The sequence below is a fragment of the Crassostrea angulata genome, chromosome 7, assembly GCF_025612915.1.
Source record: "Crassostrea angulata isolate pt1a10 chromosome 7, ASM2561291v2, whole genome shotgun sequence".
NCBI classification, from domain to species: Eukaryota; Metazoa; Mollusca; class Bivalvia; order Ostreida; family Ostreidae; genus Magallana; species Magallana angulata.
This window is the reverse complement of record NC_069117.1, coordinates 40,474,035-40,493,010: the sequence shown is the minus strand read 5'-3', so window position 1 is coordinate 40,493,010 and position 18,976 is coordinate 40,474,035. Positions and strand designations below refer to the sequence as shown.

General features: G+C 35.4%; 1 protein-coding gene and 1 long non-coding RNA gene across 2 annotated transcripts; one reads left to right on the top strand and one right to left on the bottom strand.

Moving 5' to 3' along the window:
* Positions 1-204: 204 nt before the first annotated feature.
* Positions 205-9,311, bottom strand: LOC128191873 (monocarboxylate transporter 11-like). Its single transcript, XM_052864221.1, has 6 exons — positions 9,074-9,311; positions 4,219-4,337; positions 1,840-1,983; positions 1,473-1,731; positions 527-1,374; positions 205-409 (listed from the first exon to the last, which is right to left on the bottom strand). Exons 1-6 carry the CDS (start codon positions 9,181-9,183, stop codon positions 270-272), a joined length of 1,620 nt encoding a protein of 539 aa, XP_052720181.1. The 5' UTR covers positions 9,184-9,311; the 3' UTR covers positions 205-269.
* Positions 9,312-12,809: 3,498 nt separating this feature from the next.
* Positions 12,810-15,494, top strand: LOC128191874 (uncharacterized). Its single transcript, XR_008244478.1, has 2 exons — positions 12,810-13,185; positions 15,197-15,494. It is a non-coding gene; the product is annotated as an uncharacterized LOC128191874 (long non-coding RNA).
* Positions 15,495-18,976: the final 3,482 nt, after the last annotated feature.

Below are 18,976 nucleotides of genomic sequence, written 5' to 3'. Positions count from 1 at the left end.
CTTTACTTTTTAAGGAGATAAAAATCGTCTAAAAATGACCAAGACCATCCAGCCCTCTTAATGATTCTACAGGTTTTGTCTTAAAAGAAAACTTTTAAAATAAAGAATCTGCCGTGATTGACTAAATTATTAGTATTAACCTTTCGTCATTCAAGAAGAGCGATCTTTGGTTATCAAATGAGATTGCACAAAAACGGACTTGAGTATAAATTTTATTTTAATATTTAACGTGTATAAAATTATCCCTGAACACTTTAAGAATAACACAATTAACATATATTTCGCTGTCTACGCATTTGCTGGTGGTGGATTATGCCACCGAGGCCTTGTACAATTCCACTAGCTATCATCGCCACTCCGCCACAGTAAAACCCTTGGTCGTAAACACCAAAGTGGTCCTTCAAAAATCCTAAAATGAAAAAAAAATCTATAATTTAAAAAAAAGATACTATAGAATATTTTTTTTCTACAATTGTTAAGGGTATACGCTTGAATTCACTTTCAACTGTTAGTTACAAGTACCTACCAGATATTGGAGGACCAAATAACACTCCAAACCCCTGGAAACACACGAGTAGGCCCAGAGAACTGATGAGATGCTCCACACCTAAAATGTCCACCACTAACGTAGCTTTCTGTGCGAGTCCTGATCCTAAAAGAAACCCGTAAATTCCACACACAAATAAAAGCCATCCGAACACTCTCAGAAACGGAATGATGACTGTTAAAATTCCAAGTACAAACAACACTATGTTGTAGATCAGGAGCCTGTGAGGTTTTACCATCGGTAGATCGAGGATAATGCCCGACAGAATGCTCCCTATAGTCTCTAGAGCACCGGCAGACGACACGACGTACGCCGCCTCGATGTGGGACTGGCCGTTCTGAATGGCCAACGGAGGTAGAAAAACGTACGAAGCCTGGAAAGAAAGGGTGTACAGACAAATACCGATACAAAAAGTCAGGAACCGGATATTCTTTAAAAGTGATAAATCTAAAAGTTTGGGACGTGAATTGGATAGCACTGGCTTTTTTGCTTTGACAGTGCTATCATTTGAACCTAAAGACACGCGAGACATAGCATGTTCCTGTAGCCGCTCATTGACACTTCCACTGAAGTTGATCAATTCCGAACTTGCTCCATGTAGTACTAGTGATGAGGACAGCGTTTTGACAAACGACTTTTCTGTTCGCCTTGCTAGCAGAATATTTGGTAAGCTTCTGGTTAACTCGTCACCGTTTTGGAGTAAAGTCGATCGCAGGTGATTTTTGACGGGTTCTGTATTTTCCACATGGTCACCATCGTCCAAATCACCATTGCTAACGTCATTGGAAATGGCGTCCGTTACTACAATTTCTGTTTCCACACACCGTCTAGAACCGAAAAAAGAATACAGCTAAATCATCAATGTTGACCCCCACAAATAAAATAAATTAAGAAGCGCTGTACAATACGTTGAAGTTCAAAATACCGCTTAGATATTCTGTACTGGGCAGCTAATGGGCGAAAAAGTGCACCGAAAACGCAGGTTTGCAAACCAAAAGCAGCCAAGAGAATGAATGCACCAGCGAATCCAAAGTCCCGAAAAAGAATCTCCACAACAGGGGGAGCGATGAATGTACCAGAACCGATCCCGGCATTAGCAATCCCAGAAGCAGTTCCTCGTCTTCTTTCAAAATACAGAGCGACTATCACCACTGCTGGGGTATATATGAAGGCCCTACCCACACCTAAAGGAAAGTATTCAAAATTAAAGGTGTAAATGTTTTTGATAATTCCCTTTAGTGTATATTAGATGCAAGTGTTCTGTTAAATAAGATTGATCAAGATTGTTTTACCTCCAATGAAAGAGTAACTGAAATACAGAAATTCCAGATTAGGAGCAAAAGCACTGATCAGCACACCAGCACACAGCACAACTCCGCCCGCCATCACTACTGTGCGACACGAGAAACGATTGCACAGGGCGCTGGCCAGGGGACCTACAAGCAAGTACCCAAATATTAAAACATTAACCACCAAAGTCTAATTACATGTAATAGAATACGTAAGCTTTCAGAAATAACTATATTATTTAAAAAATTCAAGGAAAGTCTAAACATAAGAATTGCAGCAATATAAGGGCTAAGAAGATTGTGCACATCAGCACTGGAGTAGAAATTGTGCTTGGTCCGAGGGACTTGGATTCTGGAAATCGGCAAGATCAATAAGCAAAGTCACAAACTTTATTATTTAATACAGAATCTGTTGAGCCCAGATCCTCTAGAACTACAGTATTCAAAAGGCACAACTAAAGGCAATATTAGGGTCGATGCAACAAAAAATTTCTCTTAAGATCTTATGGATTTTAGTACTTTCCATGACGAAACTTTGTCATTTTAAACTTAATTTAAGATTAGATAATGAAAAGATAAACTTCTGTCGACCTCGGATTTAAAAAAAAAAGATAAACTGAAGAGAGTGTGCCCATGCCCTAAGTGCATGTCTGCACATACATGCACTTTTATATGTCACATGCACGCAGTACAAACACAACTTTTTAGCTCAAGGTCAAGCTAAAATTATGAAGCACTTGAAATATCTCTTTGTTATGTCATATTGTCAATTTTGAATATACCGGGTGGCAGTGAATACAAAATTTTATATTTACTGCCACCCGGTAAATTCAAAATTTACAACAGGACAGTTAGATGAATTCTTTTAAAATGCAGTGAAATCGACGTTTAAGTAGGTTTTTGGTTTTCTCTCTATCCCCCAATCCCTTTATCTTTTTATCTTTGCTTGTCAAGAATTTTTGGCATGAGTCTTCCCCCCCCCCCCTTAAAAAACGATGATACGTGTCTGGGAGAGTTAAAATCCCAGTATTAATGCATGATTCAACGTATCTGCAGTAAAAATGTAGAATGAAACGTTCGAACCATAGTTCAAAGTTCACATGATAAAACTATTTTTAGACGGATAGATAGAATTGACAAAAAATCTTTTATGTGATGCAAACAATAGCCATAATAAATATCATTAAAACTGTTACCATATAACTGAACTTGAGTTCTCTGCAAATTCAAAATAATCAGAAAAATTAAGTTCATGTGTTTATTGTGTCCATAGTCTTAACGAGAGAGAGAGAGAGAGAGAGAGAGAGAGAGAGAGAGAGAGAGAGAGAGATTTCTGTTGAGAAAAAGAAGTATTCGAATTAAACTTAACAAACACATTATATCAGTCTTTAAATCAAACATCACAAACAGTGTATAATACTTTATTGTTAGGTATGCTTCCTTTCTCTTTACTTGAATTCAAACATCACAAAGAGTGTAGAATTTTCTCTTTGCTAGAAATCAAAACATCACAAACAGTGTAGAATACTTCATTGATAGGCATGCTTCCTTTCTCTTTACTTAAAATCAAACATCACAAACAGTGAAGAATACTTTATTGTTAGGCATACTTCTGTTCTCCTTACTTGAAATGAAAACTATTAGAACGAAACTTTTTTCCCTTATCATGGAAGGAACACGTGGCGCACCTCGCGCGTTGATTTGATTAACATTCTCTCTCTCTCATAACGATCATAATAAGAGAATATCTGGATTAATCAAGAAACCCCTTCTGCAAGATAGAAAAGGAGGGGGGGGGTTGTACAGTTAGACAAAGTAGTTTGCAATTTAGAGGTTATCTTTTGTCTTGAACAGGTGTGGAAACCTCTAGGATATGCCGTTTTCTACCTTGGGTTTGCAAATCACTATACACAGGAAATAATATCGACTTAAACTAAATATACACAAGAAAAGAAATGTGTACATAAATAATTTGCATTGTATTTTTCGAGTTCGAGTTGTATGCATTTAATAACATGAACAGTTTCCCATGTTGTTTTGTGATACAAAATAATTTCCTCCTTCCTTTTTTCGTAAAGAATAAACACCTTTAAGAAGTAACATAACAAGCTTATAAGGTTAAAATAAGAGAACAACACTAATTATTTAATAATATCTACCTAACTCTGATGTCAACCTGAATAATATCCTTGCGACCTTGAATTGCCATGATACTAAACCGCTTTGCGAATATTCTAACATGATAAGCGGTAAGCGCGCTGTTTTTCCTTAAATAAAAAAAAATCATATAAATTTTCATTAGTTTAATGATGCCTCCGTCTATCAGTACTTTCAGTACTTTGATTGTTATAAATCCATGTTCTAGTAAACTCTCATATTTACCGAACAACATGCGGACGGTGACCGCCAATGATATCACCCATGCTGTGTTGGCCGCAGAGTCGTGGAATTTCTCTCTCAACTCGATGTAGATGACACCCCCTGATCTCATGAAACCGCCTGTAAAAAGTTTCAGATCACATAGAACCACATACATGAAGAATCTTAAACTATAGACTATATCGCGCATAGTCTGTGGCACGCTGGTTTATAGAAGATGATTTAATTTCTGTGTTCATCTAATTAGCTCACAAAGGGTCTTGCCGATTAAAGTTGTTTAAAAATAATCAAGATATTTTGTTAATGTACTACGACCTATAAATATATACGTACTTGTGGGGTTTTTTTTAACATTAAAACAAATCCTGTAAAAGCCAATGATAATAAAAATACATTTATCAGTTCATTTCAAAAGAAAATTACAAAGAGGAAGTATATCAATACACGACACTGGTTTTCCTAAAATTTCCACAACTTGTTGACGTTTATATGGTACTATATAAATAGTGCCTGTTTGGGAGGGTAACAGTTGAAATTGACACCCCGAGAAAACCATTGTCAACCGACGCGAAGCGGAGGTTGACAATGGTTTTCGAGGGGTGTCAATTTCAACTGTTATCCTCCCAAACAGGCACTATTTATTTTGTTATACTGAATGTCTTTTTTAAAAATTTTATGAAAATTTTACTGCTTTTATATAGGAATAACGTGAATTCTACAGCGAACCGTACGCGCATAATTTTCGCGCATGTAACATTTTTTAATGTTACCCGTTGCCAAGTGCGTTGCTAACGCTGAGGGTAATAGTAAATATTATTAACTGCGTCTTAACCAATCAGATTTCAGTATTTAACATGAAAGTATAACAAATGTACTTATGTAATCCGTATATGTATGAGCGGTAAATCATCAGATTTTTTCTGTTGTAATATATGTGTACGCCAAAGTGACATTTTATCTTCTTCTTTATTTTTCTATTTATATTAATGACCTAGAAAATTTTCTGTTCGATAAAAATACTGCTGGGTACAAAGTATCAGCTCTTCCACTGAAGATAGTTTATGTAATACATAAAACTTTGCCCCTTGTTTTATGCGGACGATACGTTTATAAAGACTTGAGACCGCTGGTAAAATTAGATTGCGTTAGATGAATTGCATGTGCATTGTTCTCAATAGAAACTAAATGTAAAATTTTAAAAAATTTTCATAAGGCCTTAAGCCTAGAAATATTGTTTTTTAGTAATAAACAACTAAATAAATTATTACAATATTCAGTACTGTATATTCACGAACGATTTCGTATTGGTAAAAAAAAATGATCCAAGGTCAAGACAAAAAATTGTGTTTACTGTTTAAAAGTATATATCAGTTCGATATATGTATAATCCATTGATTTTTTTTATTCGACATTCGACATATTTTAATCTCTTGTGGTTTTAGCTCACCTGAGCCAAAGGCTCAAGTGAGCTTTTCTGATCAAGATTCGTTGTCTGTCGTTATTGTTGTTGTCGTTGTAAACTTTTCAGATTTTCATATTTTTCTCCAGAACCATTAAGCCGATTTCAACCAATCTTCGCAAAAAACATCACAGGGTGAAGGGGATTAACCTTCCGTCAAATAAAGGGACATGCCCTCTTTTATAGGAAGATAATTTAGAATTATTGAAATTGTTGGGGTATTTTTTTTCTTCAAAAAATCTTCTTCTCAAAAACAATTTGTCCGTCCAGAAAAGCTAGCACTTGTGTGGAAGCATCCTAAGGTATTGTAGATGAAAATTTTGTTTAAATCATGGTCTCCAGGGGTAGGCTGGGCTACAATGGGGGGAAATCAAGTTTTACATAGGAATATATCAATAAATCTTTTAACATCTTTATCAAATAATATAAAGCAAAAATGCTCAAATTTGCATAAAAGCATCTTCAGATAGTGTAATTTCGAATTTGTTCAAATCTTGGTCATCGGGAGTAGAGTGAGCAACAATGGGGGATGAATTTTTACATTGGAATATATAGAAAACATCCTTTAAAAACTTCATCTCAAAAACCACTGGGCTAGAAAAGCTCAAATTAGTGTAGAAGCATCCTCCAGCATCGTGGTTCCCGGTGGTAGGATGGTACCACGATGGGGAAGTCAAGTTTTACATTGAAATATATCGTAAGGAAAATTTTAAAATCGTCTTCCCAAAAACTATTGGGCAAAAAATGCTGTAGAAACATCCTCAGGTAGTATAGACTAAAGTTTGGTCAATTTATGGTTCCCGGTGGTAGGATGGGGCAACAATGGGTGATGCCATTTTACATTGGAATATTTAGAGAAAATCTTTTTTAAAAACTTATTTTTAAAAACCATTAGGCTAGAAAAGCTTAAATTTGTGAGGATTCATCCTCAGGTAGTATAAATTCAATTTTGTTCAAATCCTGAACCCCAGGGTGTGGTGGGGCCACAATGGGGGAGGGTTAATTTTTTACGTGGGAGGATATAGAGAAAAATCTTAAAAATATTCTAGGAAAGCATTCAGCCAAAAAAGGCTACAACTTGAGTGAAAGCACAGATCGTGCAGATTGAAGTTTGTTCATGATTACCTGGAGAAAAGTGGCCCCCACAGAGGGAGGGGGGGGGGGGGTAAATATGTGGATGAAAATCAACAGATTTTTTAACCTTTTGTGTTGGATCTACTGTACTTAATTGTCAAGATATTTTGAATTTGATACCATTATGCTCATTTAATCAGAGTAATGGCTATTGTTACTCACGTGAGCGATGTGGCCCCTGTGCCTCTTGTTCTAATACCTGGACACAACAACGCACTACAATATTTACTGATAAGTGGATTTCTGCTGCCGTCATACAAAGGTTACAAGACCAGTTTATTCAGAATTGGCAAATAAAATAGATAATTTATTTAAGGGTCAATTATATAGAATTAATAAATAAAACTGGGGGTTTGAAAAAATACTTGTAAGCATTCTTAAAATATTTTGAAAACCACTTATTAAATTCAAATCACCATTTACCGATTAAAACTGGTAGATAGTATGGAATTCCTGTAAGTGACAGAAATTGCTCACTCTGCAATATTGGTTTAGATGACGAATTCCATTTTATTCTCGAGTGTAAATCCCTCTCAACTTTACGAAAACAATATCTACCAACAACCAGGTATTGTCATAAACCGAATACAATAAAATTAAATGAACTGTTTACGACATCAAACTCAAAATAAAAAAAAACTATTAAAAAAAAAACTAAAGCACTTTTATTTTAAAGAACGAGGAGCACGTCTGGTATTCAGCCATTATACAGCCTTGACATCCACTATTTCTATCACCTTTTTATACATATATTTTAACTTATGCTTACTGGCACTTGTATTATTAGGTCAGTTTTATTAGAGTATTATGTAGCAAATAAGACCCTCGACATTACGATTTAAAGCATATTACACAACTGTATGTCTATCTCATGTCTATTCTCACGTACCATTTTGTTTAATTAAATTAATTAATTGATTAAATGGTTTGAATGAATAAAAGAAGTGAATTGTGACTTGACCGCTGGATGTGGTCAGCGTGTGATTAACCCAATTGAACATCATTATCTTGTAAATTGTTGACTCAGTCGATAGTTAATTCCTGTACATGGTCCGGACTTCACCATCAGTAAATATAAAGTGCAGTACATGGTCCGAATATACTATCAGTAAATAAATGTTACATAATATGTGTTCAATGCTGATTGATATTATATACATATAACATTAATAATTAATATATCAATCCAACAGGATACGTCTTATTGTTTTTGTTCTATGAGCTATGGATTAATTTTTTCTAAAGTAGGGAATTAAACAAAAGTGGTGGATTTTAAATGTGTCTATAGGGTAATCCATTTATTTTTTATAATATACCATTAAGCCAATACATGAACATTTGGTCGATTTTTTTTTTCTGTAGGTGTTATTGGAGGATGTTTGTCATTATTTCTGTTTCTAAAGTTCATAAACGATCTAAAAATTTCCGTAACGTAAGGTATATCTGAATTAAGAGGTCTGAAATGATCATGACAATTTTTAGACCATATAGAATCAAATGGAAATTGTTTATTGTACATCTAAGGGGTAATTTGTTGTGCATCCAGCCTCCTTTAATTAGTTATTTATCAAAGTTTTTTTTAATGTAATGAGCAGAAGAATGGAGTAATTAGTATCGTAGATAGCTCGTCTAGCTGCATTTTGAACTAAATATATATTTATCAGCAAAATTACGAACCTATTTTTTATTATTAGCATATACCCTGTAGTTCATTTATCATTGACAAATAAAAAATAAATAAATAAATAAAATTTTTAAAAAATTACATGTATATCGAACACATACAACCGTACTGATAATGAATTTCACTAATTAAAAAAAAAAACAAGAATGAAGATTAGTGCGAAAGAAATAAAGTCAGAACACATGCATACATTATTTAGTTTAAGAGCTGATGAATGCAAGCAATGTAGAGCAATGGGCAACTGAACAAGTTAGGGGAGAAAGTCGTCTGCTATTCTGGATGAATTTACAACAGATTGAATGTGCATTCTATCTTTCAGCGCTTTTTCACGGCGTGCAAAGTGTGCACACTAACTTTAATATTATTCATAAATTAAAGCACATATGAAAAATAAGTCAACCAATAATAAATATTTATTCATAGATGGAATCTCTCATTCATTTTCATTTCCTCCGTATTCTACAACTATTCGGGGAAAACTATTTGCAAATTGGACGTCCATTAACTAGTGTGAGACACGTACGTAAATGCTCGAAATACTGTAATTAAACTACTTATTAATCTATTTTAAATACTTATCTATGACGAAATGTGCCAGAAAACTCCCCAACACGATCACCCAGCCGTATCCGCCATCAAGGGCGTGACTGTAGCCGCATGCATCGGTCGTCTGCTCCTTGTTTCCCGGCATGTTAGACGACGTACATTTACACACAGTAATTTTTTTTTATTGCCAACTGTCACTGAAATCGTTGGACCACGTCAAAAATTATCTCGAGATCCAGTCTACACTATAGTTATTCGTTTCATTTCTGATGCGAGTGCGTGATGTGATTTTAGAAGAAAGAAAAATCACATCAACCTTTACATGGGAATGATAAAATAGGATGCATGTTTTTTGCTTTGAAATATATAAGAATTTATCTGAGCGGGGGTAAAAAGGCAAAATAATGTTATTTACATTAACACAATACAATGTCATCTATTATACTCTGTCAGGAGTTTTTGCTTCCACCACTTTTCGCTTGATATTTCGATAATAATAAATACCTTTGTACTCAAACTACGTTCATCCACTATTATGAAAAAAAAAATAAAATGTATAAAATATAGGCGGGAAACGGGCATTTGCGTTCACAGTTCTTTGAGCAACTTACATGTGTACAAAAGTATTTTACATGTACAATGTATAATAATTTGTAATTATTTTCACATAAATTATATCCATTTAAAAGAAAAGATATAAGTAAACAATAAAATGTTTTCTTTGATGATTCACGCAGGATATGAAGGTGGCGACATTGCAGAAAAAATACATTTATATATAATTTTATATTTTATATATAATTTTATATATAAAAATGTAGTTTTTTTTTTCTGCAATGATCGCTACCGTCATAACCCGCATGAATCGTAAAAGAAAGCATGTTATTGTTTATATTTACATCTTTCTTTTAATTAATTAATAAATTGATTGTAACAAGTTAAATTAACTAAATTAACTAATTAACTAAATTATTGTTAATGACTTAATGGACATCAGTAGGCTAGTTAAAAGAAACAGCCAAATCATCTCCTACGGGAATTTGAGCCTGACATCATCATGATTATTTCGTGCAGTCCGTGATTTGTCTTAGGTCGCTGTAGGTTTCGACCAATCGATAAACGGGCGTGTAGATTTCAGTCGTGTTAGCTTCTGTAGAGCTTTGAATTAACGTAGTTAATTAAGTTTTCGTAGGAACTAGAGGGAATCCTACTCGGTACATGTAAATATTGAAACATGTCATAAAAAGATAATGAGAGCTTGATATTTTAACTGACGATCGGAGATGAGTGTGATAAAACAATAAACGTGTTTCCATCGTCGTATAGATACTGCTGGGTGTAAACACTGCTGTTCTGGCAAAATAGATCAACAAATTTTTCACATCTTCTCGTCTTTAACTTTAAACGTATGCTCTAGAAAATCATAAACACTACAATTATCCCATATATTGTTTTCCATATCCTAACACACTCCACAGAGGCCCCGGCATACCAAGTTGCGGTCAAGGCGTTGTAAAATTCCTAATCGCAGCAAATGCAGAAAAAATGTACAATTTATTCGATTTTTTTTACAACTGCATATATCACGGCGTCCTGACATTAATACTGAAATCTGATTTGTTTAGACGCAGTTGGTAATCCGTTCTATTACCCTCAGCGTTAGCAACACGCTTGGCAACGGGTAACACAACGAATTGTTACATGCGCGTAAATTATGCGCGTACGGTTCGCCATAGAATTCAGTTCATTTCTATATATTTAACTATCCCATGTTTAATTTCCTCTTTTTCTTACGGAAAAATATAGTCAATTCATAGCTCTATAGAAACAGCCAAACTGAAATTTACACGCCCCATTTATCGATTGGTCGAAATCTACAACAGCTGAAAGTGACAGGACTGAAATTGACACGCCCTGTTTATCGATTGGTCTGAATCTACAGCGACCTAAGTAAACTCACGGACTGCACGAAATAATCATGATGATGCCAGACTCAAAGTCTCACAAGAAACGATTTGGCTGTTTCTTTTAGCTAACGTACTTATGCACATTAACAGTAATTAAGTGAATTTTACTAACTTTTCATAATCAATTTATTAATTAGTTAAAAAAGATGTTAATATAAAAATAAATTGCTTTGTTTAACGCGGGTTATGTATTTTTCCTGCAATGTCGCTACCTTCATATCCCGAATGAATCACCAAAGAAAGCATTTTATTGTTTAAATTAAAGCAGTAAAATTTTCTTTAAAAATAAGACATTCAGTATAATAAAATAAATAGTGCCTATATAATGGTATTGTTTTTGATCATATCGGATGGTAACCGTCCGGGTGCAAGGAATTTTTCATGGTTAGTGAGCACCTGTTGTTTATAGAAGAATTTGTACGCACGAGTTTTACTGGCCAATACTGTTTGGAAAAAGAACTGTAAAGGATTTGTTTAAACTTTTTTTGTTAAGGAAATCACTTTAGTTTCAACAAAATTTACCCCTATGTCATGCCACGACTCAAAGAAAACCAACGTAATCGTGCTGTTGGGATGCTGCAAGCTAAGCTGGAAAGGCACAAAATAGTGTAGCAAGACACTTTGGAGTTCATCGGAACACCATTCAGTCATTATGGAGACGTTTTCAACAATCTGGCAACACCCAGGATCGACCGCGCTCTGGGCGACCTCGTGTGACGTCACGTCAACAGGACAACCACATTAGACTTGTGCTTCTGAGAAATCGTTTCCAGACAGCAAGTTTGACTGCCCGTAGCATTCCAGGGCTTCGACCAATTAGTCCAAGAACTGTGCGTAATCGTCTGCGCGAGCAAAACATCAGACCAAGACGTCCAGCGGTGCGCCCAGTACTGCTTCAACGTCATCGTATCGCCAGACTAGCGTGGTGCACACGACATCTGCGATTCAGAATACAGGACTGGGCCAATATTCTGTTCACTGATGAATCCAGATTTCATTTGGATAGCAGTGACGGCCCTTGTAGGGTGTATCGTCGCGTTGGGGAGCGTTACCAGGACGCTTGTGTTGTGCAACGTCGACAATTAGGTGGAGGTAGCGTTATGGTGTGGGGTGGAATATCAGCACGTGGAAGGACCCCTCTACAAATTGTCAATTGAAATCTCACCGGCGTACGCTATCGAGATGAATTTATTCAGCGCCATGTGATGCCCTTCATACAGAGACATCAAAATCACATCACTCTGCAGCAAGACAACGCAAGGCCACACGTGTAGTCAGGGACTTGTTTGTTCAACAGAATGTCGATGTCTTGCCTTGGTCAGCTGTTTCCCCCGATTTGTCGCCGATCGAGCACGTTTAGGATGAAATGAAAAGACGTTTAAGCCGTTTACCAAATCAGCCAGACATTGGCTGATTTAGGCCAGGCTTTAACCAACATCTTGAACAACATCCCTCAAGCATTTCTGAACACTTTAGTGGCATCAATGAGGCGTCGCTGTCAAGCATGCGTGAACGCAAATGGTGGTCACACGCGTTATTAATTTTGCTAATTCAATTTCAATAACAGTGACTTTCGAGTGTGCTGAAATTGACGTTATTCGACGTTGACGTTAATGTGTTATGAGATGTTGTTACGAATACATGTGTTAACAGTATTACAAAAAATAGAATTTGTTCATTGTAATTTTTAAACGTTTTTTCATATATTAAATAATGCAGTTTCTTTTTTCCGCTAGTATACAAAGTCATCCATATCAAGTTTGAGAATACTACATCGCTCGCTATTCGCAGCTAGGTTAAGGCCTCCCATAGATTTCACCTCATGAATATCACGTGACATTTCATGACGTTAGCTCCGCCCATTATTCATGTTTTCATCTTTTTCCTACTTTCGATATAGTAAAGCGATCGCTGTAAAAATTTATCGATTGATTGCTTTAAATAATCATTTTGAATTTTATTTTAAAGAATATTGTATCGAAAATATGTGACTGAAGGTGTTTATTTCTTAAAATTACATTGTCGTTTGCTTACCATCCGCGTCAACACAGCGCTTTCACTCGCCTTGTTTTGGTTGCGAACAGCTGACAGCGGTGTGTCAACATTTTCATAAGATGCATGGCCTGCAAGACGCCGAGAGTGAAAAATGCAGCTCAACCATCGTTTGAGAGATAATAAAGGTATGTTTTAATACAGAATAGGTAGTGCTGACCTTTTCTTTTCAAATCATTTGCTCTTTTCAGTCCATGCAGTGTACATGTACGTTACACACGTGTTGTTTTGCACATCATCGCTGTTTTGAATTATTATTTCTTATTAGGCTATTATTTTGTGTATTGAACTACACACCAGACACTGTAAACATTGCACTTGAAATAGGTGGGGTTCCCAGGGTACACAATTGTAGAATTCATTAGGGCCTATAAACCACAGGGGCTCGTCACGAAGTCAACCTTTTATATATACCACCTCTATACTATAAAATACACAAGGGTTGTGTATTTTATAGTATAGAGGTGGTATATATAAAAGGTTGAAAAAACTTCGTGACGAGCCCCTGTGCTATAAACAGCTGATAAAGTGCATATGCATGTTTGCATGGTGATAATACATATGTTTTGCACTTCAGGAAATTTTTGGATCTTAGATGATATAATTCATTTTGCTGGTATAGTTTACAGTAGATATCTGTAAAACTGTTTTGAATTCTTATTTGTTATTATGCTATATATACATACTGTATGTACATGTGTGTCTTAGTTCCGGTTTGTATTGAACTATTGTATATACACACCATAATACATGTAGGCTAGCATACACTGTATAAACATGTGGGGTCCCATGGTACACAAGTGTAGAATGATGTAATCATCAAGTGCATGTATGCATCATGATTTCTTTACTTTATTTTAATGAAACAATACTGTATCATATTGCCATCCACAGCTTCATTTATGAATTCAAATGTTCAGAAAGATTTGTACTACATATTCAATTTGTATGTGCTGCATTAAAAATATATGATTAATATATTTGATGTGTTAAATATGTGCAGTTATGCTTCATAATAATCTGATAATAAACCCCAACCAGTAAAATCTAACATATGTGGTGGTCAGACTCGGCCGCTTCAGACCAGGTTGCATAGTGGCTAGATAATATTCGAGGGGCACAAGCTTTAAACTGACCTGGTTTGTTATTATTATTCACTACCTTATCCACATGTACATGCATACAATAACATATACATTTCCTCAATAGCAGACTTTTTAAAAAAATTTACCAATGTAAATTAAATTTATATGCTATTCTAGAATTCATTTATGTATTTTCTTAAAAGAAGATTTTAAATTTTTAAATTGAAAAGAACTTAATATATATATTACCCTAAGGTCAGAATTTTTGGGTATTTATATTCCCTGATATTCATAATACAGTCTTTTCTGGATTTTTTTTTTACAGAATCATTGTTATTTGTTTTGAGTTATGGTTTATCTTTATGTTATGAAATACATATTGATTCACTTCTCGGTAAAGTGTTCATGCATAGCACATGTACATTGTGTACAAACAATTTTGAGATAACAAATACATGTGTATGTTGAGTAATTGTTACTGTGCTCAGATACATCAGCTTATGTGTGACATTATGGACAATTCATTGTTAGAAAAAAAATGAAACTGATGGAATTATAATGTCAAAGATTATTTCGAGAAGAGATAAATAGTACTGTATATCAAAAGAAATTAAATATTTACTACATGTATCATGCTTTGAGGAAAGCAGACTCTCTCTCTCTCTCTCTCTCTCTCTCTCTCTCTCTCTCTCTCTCTCTCTCTCTCTCTCTCTCTCTCTCTCTCTCTCAATTTGATATGTGTTAATAGTTTAGACCTAAGCTATTTGGTTTGGTTTTTGTACTGCCATCTTGTCTTATGCATAGATCCAGAAATTTTTTTCCAGGAAGGGGAGGGGGGGGGCAGGAGGTCCAAAGGGTAATTGTTTTTTTTCATGTGGTCTGAGGCATATTTGCGATAATTTTACAATGTAAAATCTTCCTCCCTTCTAGATCCGCGCATGTTTTCATACATATGACACTGCATGGTCAGTGTATTTTTTTGGTAACAAATATTCATGTATTTGCTATGCATATGTTCCCCCAGCTAATTGATTTTTTAAAATTTTTATTTCAGCCCAACATGGACTTCTGCTACCACCTGGCGACATGGGTTTTGCGGGTCGATTCTTGTGGTTTCAACTCTTGAGGTTACCCTGTCTTCCCTACCCACATATTCCCTGTGTTCTACAGACTATTTAATAAAAAAAATAACCTGATAATGCATAAACATGATGGATAAAAAGGTGCTCATCATCATGCTTTGGTGTATTTTGAATGTGTGAAGACATTATTAAAAACAAAATTTAAGCTGTTTAAAAAAATTACAATTGTGAGTTTTGAAATTATGCTTTTCAATAAAAGTATAAATTGATGCCTTTATTTTGTATAATTCATTTGATATCATATGCACTATTTTTTATATACAATTATTTATGAAAATCTTGACAAATATGAGGTTCAGTGTGTCTTTAAAAGAATTCTGTATCTTAAGGTAAAGATCTAGTAAATGATTCGAAAGTATCGTTTTGGTGCTAGAACCATTATGACGTCATAATTTATTTGATGAATCTTTTCCCGTATTTTACGTCTTTGAAGGGATTATGTAGAAAATAAAACAATATTTTGACATTCTATATTTAATCACCGGAAAAGTAGTCCCGGTACCTATATTCAATTTGATATCATTTTAAAGAGGAGGTCAAGCGCTTGTTTAATGCCGTTTTTGGAGAGACTGTAGGCATTCTAGATATATTTCATTAGTCAAAAATAGACAAAACTCCGAGGTTTGTTACTTTTATTCTTCATATTTCATAGAAAATGGTTGTTTAAAACATGATTTTTCATTGTGTTTACCAAAAATACAGGCCCCGGTACACCATATGAAACAAAGATATTGTTATAAAGCATCATTGAAAGAATTTATATCTTGAATTTCATAAACCTGTAGGCACATTCCATTTACTAGATCTTGACCTTAATATGATGAAAAAAATATTCTGATTTTATGGTAGAGATACTCTTATAGTTATTAAGCAAGATTAACTTATATCGTGGCAGAGACACCATGCGCGGCTCCAAAAAAAATTCCAGGGGGGGTGGGGGTGTCTGAAGGATGAAAGGGGGGGGGGGGGGGGGGGGGGATGGTCGTGCCCGAGGCATATTTGCGATGATTTTACTAGACGTATGTAAATTTAATAAATTTTCATTTTCCAGGGGGGTTGGGACTCCTCTTACCCCTCCTCTAGATCCGCGCATGGACACACTTGATAACAATATCAAATTACATATTTAATAAACAGGGGTAGATTGAAGCAGGTACGTAGCATAAGATGGGGGGAGGGGGGGTCCCCCCCCCCCCCCCCCCGCTTTTTATTGCCGAATTTTTTTTTTTTTAAATTTACATATAAGAAATTAATATTCATGGAGTTGGCCCCCAACTGTTTTGAGAGTATGTAAAGAAATATTGATTTTTTTACTTTGCTTGTCAAGATTTTTTGGATGAGTCTGGCCCCCCCCCCCCTTTCAAAAACGATCCTACGTACGCGTGGATCTGGCTTCTTATTTTTTTTTCTTAAGCCTGTTATATAAACACTTTAATTAGTCTAAAATTATAAGGAAGACATTTATAGAAAACCAGCACCCACCCCAGACCTTAGATCCGCGCATGGGGTTATCTGATTCTGTTCTGGTGCATTGAGGAATCTATCACTCTGTTCAGTTTAAACTGAACAAAAAATAATAAATTGGTAATATTCCTGTGTATTTTACGAATTGAAAGGTTTAAAAGGTTAATGAAATGTGCAGGTAAGGAATAACCAACGATTAACAATGTAAATCTTTAAATTTTCCGCGCTTCACAACGCCAGATTATCTGCCCTTGATCCTGATCATCAGTGCGTTTGAAAATCGGCTAATTTGCATAAAATCATATACATCTGTCTAAAATTGCAAAAGTTCAACGATATCCCGTCAATTTCAAGGATTGTGTTTAACTTTTTTATTTTCATCAAATACCAGTGATTGTAAAAAGTGCTGGGAGCAAGTTGTTGCTTGAAAGGAAACATTTTTTTGACACGTGAATTAACTCGGTTATCGAAAATTTTTATTAAACTTGAACGATCAATGCTAAAGGTAAGCATGTTGCTGGTACTGCTATAGTTGCTCCCAGCACTTTTTAGATTAAGCAATTAATTTTCTTTTAAGTGATATAAACAACAATTTAATATTTTATTCGTATATCGTCGAACTTTTGCAATAAATGAAGTCATATGTAGCTGCTCTATTTTTAGCGTATCACGTGATAAACAGCTGATGCGGTGGCTGTGTTCCGGTGAAAAATGTAGGGGAGATCGGTAGTAACATAATGATGTATAAACTTTATCATTGCCATATTTGGATGAGTTTGTATACTTTGTCTGGAATAAAGTCCGTTTTTAGTGTATTTATTTCATACGATAATCCATGGGCGTCCTTAACCTAGCTGCGTTGTCCAACTTTTTGTGGTCTGGCTGACAATGCACTAGAAACAGGGTGGATGCGCGTTATAAACGCGAATGAACGCAGAAGAAACGTCAAGAGAGCGCGATGTCGCAGCAACAGCTCTTTTGGGTCGCTGTGTGAACGCAGCAAAATAAAAACATGTTCAAGCGTTGTGGATGCGCAGTGAGAGCGCGATAGAGACTCAGTAAAATCACAAGGGACTTCGATGGGTCTATGTGCAAGCGCAATCGACTTATCACTGCGCCTACACTGCTATTATGTGCGTTACCAGAGCGCACCAACGGAACTCTAATGATTACGGCGCTGTAACGACGACCCCACTTCGTTTCTACTGCGTGTTTATCAGAACGCAGAGCCACGTCGCGCGCCGTTGCATGGCGTTCTACAAGGTTCTAGGCGATCCCAAGGCGACAAATGAAGATGTCGTTGTGTTATTGCGGCGCTTTAGGAGACTATACTGCGTGTACCCAGGCGTTTTATATTACCAAAGGACGCAGCAGGATCGCATTGAGGACGCAGCCCCGGTGTGACAGTGTTCTGAGGATTTCATTATTTGTTCTGCTGTAAGACACTATACAATTTGGAAATATCTTGTTGACGGAGAGAAATTTTTATTTAGTCTAGATGTTACGCTAACTACCTCCAAGTATTTCAAGTTGCCACTTCCTTGGTTACGTGATAGTTTTTGTAGAGAGAAGCTTCAATCTTGTGATTTTACAATGATAGTTCGTGTATTCTGTGCATTCCTAAGCACTGTAAATAATAAAATCAAAAAAAAAAAAAAAAAAAAAGAAAGAAGAGAATTTGACCAAAATCGTGACCACGCCCCATTTAAGGTACCTCACTATATGAACAGACACTGCGTACGTCACAAATGGTGATTTGAATTTAAATGTTTTGTTTAATTGTTTGTATTGATTGATTTGGTTGAATGTCTTCATAGCTCAGTGGTAAAAGTATTGGGCTTGTGATCAGCAGATCACGAGTTCAAATCTGCCTGGATCTTTTGTTTATATTTACAGGATTTAATTTTTAAAAATCAGTACATGTGTTATAATCTAAAATTGCGTGTGTTTTTTCCCGCCTATTTGACTTTCACTTCTAATGCATCATGTCCTCTATCATGATCACAAAAATTTCTGCTGATCTACATCCCAAGTTCGAATCTCACAGGGGCGTCTGCTCTTACTTGTTGTATTGAATTTTTTAGATAATGAGTTTTTATCCCTAAACTTCGCTTATTTGACATTTGTACAGTTTATTTATTATCATATCTTTCATAATTAAATAATTTACTGTTACGAGTGATTTTTGTCCAGGTGTGTTATTCCACCTTAAACAATGTTTTTCATTT